Here is a 10,179-nt window from a genome sequence, read left to right as displayed (position 1 = left end):
GTGAGCTTAACTTCGGCTTATAGAACTGTTAAGAAATGTTCGGGGTTAGACAACAACAAATACATTAAATACATAAACACAAATACATTTCATCAAGGATGCATTAAACTGATCAAAAGTGACAGTAAAGACATTTATAATGTTACAAAAGATGTCAAATAAATGCTGCTCTTTTGAACTTTCTGTTCATCAAAGAATCCTGAAAATTAAAATGTATCACAGTTTCCACAGAAATCTGAACTGTTTTCAACTCTGATAATAATCATAACTGTTTCTTGAGCATCAGATCCTCATATTAGAGTGATTTCTGAAGGATCATGTGACACTGAAGACTGGAGTAATGATGCTGGAAATCACAGGAATAAATTACACTTTACTGTATATTCACATAGAGAACAGCTGATTTACACTGGAGTAATATTACACTGTTTTACTGTATTTGTGATCATATAAACACAGCTGGTGAGCAGAAGTCTCTCAGAAACATGAGTGATGTGATCTGCACATCATTCCTCTCTTCACTTCATTCCTCTAACCGTCATTCATAACCACTGATGCCATTCCGGGAGCACTTTACAATAAGGTTCATTAGTTAACATTAGTTAACTACCTTAGTTAACATGAACTAAGATTGAACAATACTACTTCAGCATTTATTAATCTTAGTTAATATGTATTTCAACATTTACCAATACATTATTAAAATCAAAGGTTGTGTTAGTTAACATTACACTGTGAACTAACATGAACCAACAATGAACAGCTGGATATTTATTAGCTAACATTAACAAAGATTAACAAATACAGTAACAAATGTATTGTATCTAATTATGCATAATTACATGCAACTAACTCTCAACCAGACCCTAATCCTACCCTAACCCTATAGTAATACATGTTGTTGCTTAATAATACACAGTACTTAAATATTCACACTGTAACAATGACACCTTAAAATAAAGTGTAACCGATCATTGTTAGTTCATGTTAGTTAATACATGAATTGCTGTTAACTAATGTAAAGTGTTACCATAATTTGCTTTCTTCTCACAGTCACTTTAATGTGATGAGATTGAGTTTTGGGGCCAAACATGATGAAATATCCCAGACAGCAACATAGTGTCGGCCCAGATCCGGCACACATGGATTCAACTCAGTACATTCTGGACTTTGATCGCTTCATTTAATTCTGTTTCTGTGTTTCTTATTCTAAGTCTCGCACTGAATGATGGGTAATATGAGTGCTTGATACACTCTAAAAAAAGAGGGTAATTTTGTCTACCCAAATCCTGGGTTGGGCCTTTTGGGTCATTTATTTTGGTTCTTTTTTCAGTATTTGGATAGTTTTTGTGTAACCCAGCTCCTGGGTCAGACGTAACAACCCAATGTTTGGGTACTTTTTGTGTAACCCAGATCCTGGGTCAGACGTAACAACCCAATGTTTGGGTACTTTTTGTGTAACCCAGATCCTGGGTCAGACGTAACAACCCAATGTTTGGGTACTTTTTGTGTAACCCAGATCCTGGGTCAGACGTAACAACCCAGTGTTTAGGTAGTTTTTGTGTAACCCAGATCCTGGGTCAGACATAACAACCCAATGTTTGGGTAGTTTTTGTGTAACCCAGATCCTGGGTCAGACGTAACAACCCAGTGTTTAGGTAGTTTTTGTGTAACCCAGATCCTGGGTCAGACATAACAACCCAATGTTTGGGTAGTTTTTGTGTAACCCAGATCCTGGGTCAGACGTAACAACCCACTGTTTGGGTAGTTTTTGTGTAACCCAGATCCTGGGTCAGACGTAACAACCCACTGTTTGGGTAGTTTTTGTGTAACCCAGATCCTGGGTCAGACGTAACAACCCACTGTTTGGGTAGTTTTTGTGTAACCCAGATCCTGGGTCAGACGTAACAACCCACTGTTTGGGTAGTTTTTGTGTAACCCAGATCCTGGGTCAGACGTAACAACCCAATGTTTGGGTAGTTTTTGTGTAACCCAGATCCTGGGTCAGACGTAACAACCCACTGTTTGGGTAGTTTTTGAGTAACCCAGATCCTGGGTCAGACGTAACAACCCACTGTTTGGGTAGTTTTTGTGTTAACCAGATCCTGGGTCAGACGTTACCCAGGGATTGAGTTATTTATGTATGTCTTTTAATGTTATGCAAAGCAAGATACAGGGGCGCGATGTCACTCACCTAAACGAGTGTCGCGTCGATCTTTTCGCGTGATGAAAACGTCTGATGCCTTGCATACATTTATTTTATTTTATTAAAAAAAGATACAGAATATAAATACTTATAATGTTAAATATGTTCTCATAACTGTACACTGATAGGTTATGGACAGTTTATTAAAATGATATAAAATATACTATATTGTAAAATATGATTAAAAATAAAGGAATTATCATGCAAGCGACTGGTTGTATCGAGTTTTAAAAAAAAATTTAGTTAATCAGTAAACATTCATTCATGTATGAAGTAAAAGAAAGATAGAAGAAGCTAGTATTATAGTAAAAATGAATCAACTATGCTGGGTTAAATAAACAACCCAATTTGCTGGGTAAAGTTAACCCAACATGTGTTCTGTCCTATATTGGGTTGTTTTTAACCCAGTGTACTCACAGGATCAGATAGAAGAGCAGGAGCTTGTTGAGTCGGAGCGTGTCATTGGACGATCGGACCTTCTCTGTTACCATGGAAACCCAGGAGAGCGCTGGTTAGAGAACACATGATCACTGGCAGCAAACAGGCATGATTGACAGGTGTGTGTGTGTGTGTGTGAAGGTTCACCTGTGGTGTGTTGCTCTGGTGTGTTTCGGCTTGAGTCAGGTGTCGTCGAGCTGCTTCGGACTGATGCTGTGAACACAAGAATCATTCTTCATAGAACAATCAACTGATTAACTTAGAGTTCTTCTATACAGTGTGTTTATATAACAGTAGAGCAGTTCAGCTGTGATGTATGAACACGTGCCGCTCGTGTGCACACGCGCCACAGAAACACACACACTTCAGGCAGACTCACTTTGAGAGTCGGTGAGAGTCTGTTCGTTCAGAGGAATCGTTTGATTCTCAGGATTCTCCTCTAGACTCGAATAGCTGGAGATCTATCAGAGGATACGACAGATAACTACATGAAACAAAAGATTTCACTGTAAAAATTATCGGGATTTTAACGGTAAAAGAAGACAGAAAAACTGGTTAACAGAAAGTTTCCGTACTGTATACGGTGAATAACTGTGGCAGATCTAACCGTACATTTGATGTCATTTTACAGTAAAATTACAGTTTTTGGAAGTGAAAAAGAACAAGTCACTTTATAATCTATTTATTAGTTTTGTTGAAATATGTTTGGTAACACTTTACTTGAAGGGGTGTGCATAAGACTGACATGACACCTTCATAATCATGACATGACACATGTTATGAATAAGAAGGAAGTTTTATGCATGTTTATGACAACTGTCATTAAGTGTCATTCGCTCAATTATGACATTTTTAATGCAAATATGACATTGTTTGAGATGTCTTTGTTATGACACCTTGACACAAACCAATACATCATAACCTGTCAGTGTCTTTGTCATGACAACTTGACATTACTAAGACAACACAACCTGTCATAAACATGACATAGCAGATTAATTATCAAACTTAAGAAACCACGCTTTATTGGTTAACATTACATTAAACTGTCATGAGGCTGGTTTTGACATTGGCTGTCATGAAGCCATTATAACTGTTTAATGACAAATTCAATGTGTACCACTGTAGTTGAGGTCACGAAAAATATTCATAACACAGTTATAATGGCCTTATGACAGCCAATGTCAAAACCAACCACATGACAGTTTAACTTAATTTAATGTCAAGTTGTCATGACAAAGACACTGACATGTTATGATGTAGTGGTTTATGTCAAGGTGTCATAACAAAGACATCTCAAACAATGTCATATTTGCATTCAAAATGTCATTATTGAGCGAAATACACTTAATGACAGTTGTCATAAACATGTATAAACCCTACTTCATATTCATGACATATGTCATGTCATGGCTATGAAGGTGTCATGTCAGTCTTATGTACACCCCTTCAAGTAAAGTGTTACCATATGGGTATCTTCATAGTTTTTCTTAGTTTTTTCTAATCAGTTATGTACATTAGAGTTTTATGTTACATTTAATGTTATTAAATTAATATTTATTGCATTTTTAAATGTCATGTGTGTTATCCTGATGGTGTTTAGTGTGTGTGTGTGTGTGTGTGAATGACACTGTGCAGCTTCTCTATATTAATATTAACTTTCTTGTGGAAAAACTTTCTTGCGATGATGAGCTGTGATTGATCATGTGACTCTCATCTCCACTGTGATTGGTAGTTGCCAGTGTGTTACAATGGTACAAAACAGATATTAGTACTTCAAATTAACATTATATCAGATAATGAAATAATTTTACTGTAAATTTAAGTTAAGTGTGTAAAACCTAAAATATTGCTACCGTATTTCTTACAGTGAATTTCTGGCAACCACAGCTGCCGGTTTTTTTTACCGTAAATTTAACGGAATCTTTTTTCCAGTGTTATTAAAGTGTAAACAGGGTTACAAGACACGTAAACACAGGAGCAGAAAGGAGTCGTTCAGGTGATTGATTCTAAAGCATCGGTTCACTCTTACTCTGTCGCAGTCCATCTCAGGAGTGTGTTCAGCGGAGGACTTTCTGCTGAGGATCTCCGTCTAAGAGCGAACACAGTTTCACTTTAGACTCAACACACGACCTGAACAACCATGAGGAGCAGCAGAAGAGCTCAAACCTGCGGGCAGAGCGACTGCAGCAGCCGGAAACACGACTCTCGGTTCCTCAGCGAGCCGAACACGTACTGAAACACACACATCAGAGGCAGAGGTGTTCATACCCGAGTGTGTGAGCGACATCAGTGTGTGATTCTCGAGTGTGTGAGCGACATCAGTGTGTGATTCTCGAGTGTGTGAGCGACATCAGTGTGTGATTCTCGAGTGTGTGAGCGACATCAGTGTGTGATTCTCGAGTGTGTGAGCGACATCAGTGTGTGATTCTCGAGTGTGTGAGCGACATCAGTGTGTGATTCTCGAGTGTGTGAGCGACATCAGTGTGTGATTCTCGAGTGTGCGAGCGACATCAGTGTGTGATACTCGAGTGTGTGTGTGAGCTCGATCAGTGTGTGATTCTCGAGTGTGTGAGCTCGATCAGTGTGTGAGCTTGAGTGTGTGAGCGACATCAGTGTGTGATTCTCGAGTGTGCGAGCGACATCAGTGTGTGATACTCGAGTGTGTGTGTGAGCTCGATCAGTGTGTGATTCTCGAGTGTGTGTGTGAGCTCGATCAGTGTGTGATTCTCGAGTGTGTGTGTGAGCTCCATCAGTGTGTGAGCTCGAGTGTGTGTGTGAGCTCGATCAGTGTGTGATACTCGAGTGTGTGAGCTCGATCAGTGTGTGAGCTTGAGTGTGTGAGCGACATCAGTGTGTGATACTCGAGTGTGTGTGTGAGCTCCATCAGTGTGTGAGCTCGAGTGTGTGTGTGAGCTCGATCAGTGTGTGATACTCGAGTGTGTGTGTGAGCTCGATCAGTGTGTGAGCTTGAGTGTGTGAGCGACATCAGTGTGTGATTCTCGAGTGTGCGAGCGACATCAGTGTGTGATACTCGAGTGTGTGTGTGAGCTCGATCAGTGTGTGATTCTCGAGTGTGTGTGTGAGCTCCATCAGTGTGTGAGCTCGAGTGTGTGTGTGAGCTCGATCAGTGTGTGATACCCGAGTGTGTGAGCGACATCAGTGTGTGATTCTCGAGTGTGTGAGCGACATCAGTGTGTGATTCTCGAGTGTGCGAGCGACATCAGTGTGTGATACTCGAGTGTGTGTGTGAGCTCGATCAGTGTGTGATTCTCGAGTGTGTGTGTGAGCTCCATCAGTGTGTGAGCTCGAGTGTGTGTGTGAGCTCGATCAGTGTGTGATACTCGAGTGTGTGAGCTCGATCAGTGTGTGAGCTTGAGTGTGTGAGCTCGATCAGTGTGTGATACTCGAGTGTGTGTGTGAGCTCGATCAGTGTGTGAGCTTGAGTGTGTGAGTTCGATCAGTGTGTGATACTCGAGTGTGTGTGTGAGCTCGATCAGTGTGTGAGCTCGAGTGTGTGTGTGAGCTCGATCAGTGTGTGAGCTTGAGTGTGTGAGCTCGATCAGTGTGTGATACTCGAGTGTGTGTGTGAGCTCGATCAGTGTGTGAGCTCGAGTGTGTGAGCTCGATCAGTGTGTGATACTCGAGTGTGTGTGTGAGCTCGATCAGTGTGTGAGCTCGAGTGTGTGAGCTCGATCAGTGTGTGATACTCGAGTGTGTGTGTGAGCTCGATCAGTGTGTGATACTTGAGTGTGTGTGTGAGCTCGATCAGTGTGTGATACTCGAGTGTGTGTGTGAGCTCGATCAGTGTGTGATACTCGAGTGTGTGTGTGAGCTCGATCAGTGTGTGAGCTTGAGTGTGTGAGCTCGATCAGTGTGTGATACTCGAGTGTGTGTGTGAGCTCGATCAGTGTGTGAGCTCGAGTGTGTGAGCTCGATCAGTGTGTGATACTCGAGTGTGTGTGTGAGCTCGATCAGTGTGTGATACTTGAGTGTGTGTGTGAGCTCGATCAGTGTGTGATACTCGAGTGTGTGTGTGAGCTCGATCAGTGTGTGATACTCGAGTGTGTGTGTGAGCTCGATCAGTGTGTGAGCTCGAGTGTGTGTGTGAGCTCGATCAGTGTGTGAGCTCGAGTGCAGGGTTCTCAAGTTTTATCAAAAGCTTGGAGTGAGATCACATGCGGTTAGGGGAGGAGCCTAAATGGAGCCCCGCCCCCGCCTAGCCCCACCCCCAATTTTACCCATTGTTCATAATTAACCAGTAAAAATTGAAATTTAACAATTGGTAAATCTGATAAATGACAGAGCAATTCATGACATCAAATATAGGCCTACTCTTTAATGTTATATTTCAAAATTAGGCTACAAATATATAACAAATTGCTCCAAAGTGTTTGGAAAAACAAATATTTTTGCATTTTTCCCTGACATCTTTAAAAATTACAAATGCAATGATTAGGCTAATGTATGTTTTGACAGGATATACAATATTACCAAGAGCACTCTGCTTTAGCCTTAATGTAGCCTAACTAGAAATACTATTAATACAGTATAATATAGAATTTAAAATAAACTGAAGAAATACATCTTCATTCCTTCCCATACCCAATAACATTTCCTTAGCCAAACTGAGCCAAAGCTTCTGGCCTGGTTGCAAAGCAGTTGTAGAGTTTTTGACTGCATCAATAATGTATACGATGGGCTATATATTAAATGTTCAAGAACTTCTAGTCTAAAAATGTTAGGCGAGCTTTCTTCCAACTGACTTTCTCCATCACGACGTGTGATCGCACGATATCGCGGTGGCCGAACTTCCGTGTGTGTTCGCGGACTTGGCGCGTCTATAAGTTGCCTAGTAACGAACGCAATCTGGCCGAGATGTGGACGCGCTGGCGGCAGGAAACTTTACTTTGTGTGCATGCGCCTCGTATACAACGTTATATATAAAGCTTGCAGGACAACTTGGTTGGCATTGCCTTTTCAGCGTGAGATATACACGGTGTGGCGTGTGAGCGTGTGAACTGGTTGAATTGCGTGTGTCTCACGGCCAATGCGTGAGACTTGAGAACCCTGCGAGTGTGTGAGCTCGATCAGTGTGTGATACTCGAGTGTGTGTGTGAGCTCGATCAGTGTGTGATACTCGAGTGTGTGTGTGAGCTCGATCAGTGTGTGAGCTCGAGTGTGTGAGCTCGATCAGTGTGTGATACTCGAGTGTGTGTGTGAGCGACATCAGTGTGTGTGCTCGAGTGTGTGAGCTCGATCAGTGTGTGATACTCGAGTGTGTGTGTGAGCTCGATCAGTGTGTGATACTTGAGTGTGTGTGAGCTCGATCAGTGTGTGATACTCGAGTGTGTGTGTGAGCGACATCAGTGTGTGTGCTCGAGTGTGTGAGCTCGATCAGTGTGTGATACTCGAGTGTGTGTGTGAGCTCGATCAGTGTGTGATACTTGAGTGTGTGTGTGAGCTCGATCAGTGTGTGAGCTCGAGTGTGTGAGCTCGATCAGTGTGTGATACTCGAGTGTGTGTGTGAGCGACATCAGTGTGTGAGCTCGAGTGTGTGAGCTCGATCAGTGTGTGATACTCGAGTGTGTGTGTGAGCTCGATCAGTGTGTGATACTCGAGTGTGTGAGCTCGATCAGTGTGTGATACTCGAGTGTGTGTGTGAGCTCCATCAGTGTGTGATACTCGAGTGTGTGAGCTCGATCAGTGTGTGATACTTGAGTGTGTGTGTGAGCTCGATCAGTGTGTGATACTCGAGTGTGTGTGTGAGCTCGATCAGTGTGTGATACTCGAGTGTGTGTGTGAGCGACATCAGTGTGTGAGCTCGAGTGTGTGAGCTCGATCAGTGTGTGATACTCGAGTGTGTGTGTGAGCTCGATCAGTGTGTGAGCTCGAGTGTGTGAGCTCGATCAGTGTGTGATACTCGAGTGTGTGTGTGAGCGACATCAGTGTGTGAGCTCGAGTGTGTGAGCTCGATCAGTGTGTGATACTCGAGTGTGTGTGTGAGCTCGATCAGTGTGTGATACTCGAGTGTGTGTGTGAGCTCGATCAGTGTGTGATACTCGAGTGTGTGTGTGAGCTCCATCAGTGTGTGATACTCGAGTGTGTGTGTGAGCTCGATCAGTGTGTGATACTCGAGTGTGTGAGCTCGATCAGTGTGTGATACTCGAGTGTGTGAGCTCGATCAGTGTGTGATACTCGAGTGTGTGAGCTCGATCAGTGTGTGATACTCGAGTGTGTGAGCTCCATCAGTGTGTGATACTCGAGTGTGTGAGCTCCATCAGTGTGTGATACTCGAGTGTGTGTGTGAGCTCGATCCAGGGACGGACTGGGACTAAAAAACGGCCCTGGACTTTGTCTAGGCCCGGCCCAAAGCAATCGGCGCGCGGAAACTCGACAACAACAACAATAACGCCTGCTGCCTGGCATGAGTGTCACAAGACTTTAATTGTGGCTCATAATACTATACCTAGCTAACAGCAAATTATACAATCTATTCCATGCTGTCTTAAAATGAATTTATTACTTAATAATCTTAATTAATTTATGCAGTAATTAATCTTAGCTACTGCACAAATAATAATACCACATCTAAATGAAAATAGGCTACACCATTACAAATGTAACTTCTGTATTCAAAATCTTCAAAGTTTGTAAGCATTAACTGTAACGTTACCAACATTTTTAAAAGTAAAAGCACAACATATTTCTTAATATTAGCTACTGCATGTGGCATTTTACAGCTAAAATGTTGAAGTTTAGCTGTTTTAACTACTGTAATCATTAAAAATGTAGCAAGCTGAATATCACTTCCTAACATCATCCCTAGCAAGTAACTTGCAAAGTAATTTCTGATTAATTCGGTTCGTCAGTAGTAGAGATAAAAGCCCGCCCGCACTTGATTGGTTGGGTCCTTACATGCGCTTCGTGAGGCACACGCGCACACTAGCACACACACGCAAGGTCTCTAGCTCGCTCCCTCTTTCTGCCGTGCGCGCACTACGCATGCGCACTCTTATTCGCTCTAGATTCCGAGAGATTTTAACTAATTTGCGGGCATCAGTGAGCCGCTATAAATATGCGGGGAACTTCCGGGAGACTTGGGATGTCTGTGACTGCGTGTGTGGCGGGCGGTGGGCCGGCCCACCGGCCGTCCTGGAGTACCGGCCGTTCTGTGATTCTCCAGATCACACAGATGGCCAGTCCGCCCCTGGCTCGATCAGTGTGTGATACTCGAGTGTGTGTGTGAGCTCCATCAGTGTGTGATACTCGAGTGTGTGTGTGAGCTCGATCAGTGTGTGATACTCGAGTGTGTGAGCTCGATCAGTGTGTGATACTCGAGTGTGTGAGCTCGATCAGTGTGTGATACTCGAGTGTGTGAGCTCCATCAGTGTGTGATACTCGAGTGTGTGTGTGAGCTCGAGATGAACATGTGAACCGCCAGTCTTCTCTGAGAGCAGATCTCAACTCAACTGGTTGTAATTCATGAATGCGTTGGTTGAATGCAGGTCTACGACTGGTCTCTTTTTAAAGGG

General features: G+C 42.7%; 1 protein-coding gene across 5 annotated transcripts in view; it reads right to left on the bottom strand.

The window, feature by feature from the left end:
- LOC130069782 (GRAM domain-containing protein 2B-like) overlaps positions 1 to 10,179 on the bottom strand; it is a 45,703-nt gene that overhangs the window by 314 nt on the left and 35,210 nt on the right. For 2 of the 5 annotated variants that reach the window (XM_056233890.1, XM_056233894.1), the window contains exons 7-11: positions 4,814 to 4,879; positions 4,677 to 4,736; positions 3,024 to 3,105; positions 2,792 to 2,857; positions 2,624 to 2,714 (exon numbers count right to left, since the gene is read on the bottom strand). In XM_056233890.1, coding sequence (XP_056089865.1) covers positions 2,624 to 2,714; positions 2,792 to 2,857; positions 3,024 to 3,105; positions 4,677 to 4,736; positions 4,814 to 4,879 — 365 coding nt within the window. The remainder of the gene's footprint in view (positions 1 to 2,623; positions 2,715 to 2,791; positions 2,858 to 3,023; positions 3,106 to 4,676; positions 4,737 to 4,813; positions 4,880 to 10,179) is intronic. The other 3 variants (XM_056233892.1, XM_056233891.1, XM_056233893.1) reach the window with 3 other exon arrangements.

This window comes from Rhinichthys klamathensis, unplaced genomic scaffold (assembly GCF_029890125.1).
Source record: "Rhinichthys klamathensis goyatoka isolate OS25496 unplaced genomic scaffold, OSU_Roscu_1.1 h1tg000379l_1, whole genome shotgun sequence".
NCBI lineage: Eukaryota > Metazoa > Chordata > Actinopteri > Cypriniformes > Leuciscidae > Rhinichthys > Rhinichthys klamathensis.
Note: the sequence above shows the minus strand (reverse complement) of the source record. Positions and strands in the feature narration are given on the sequence as shown.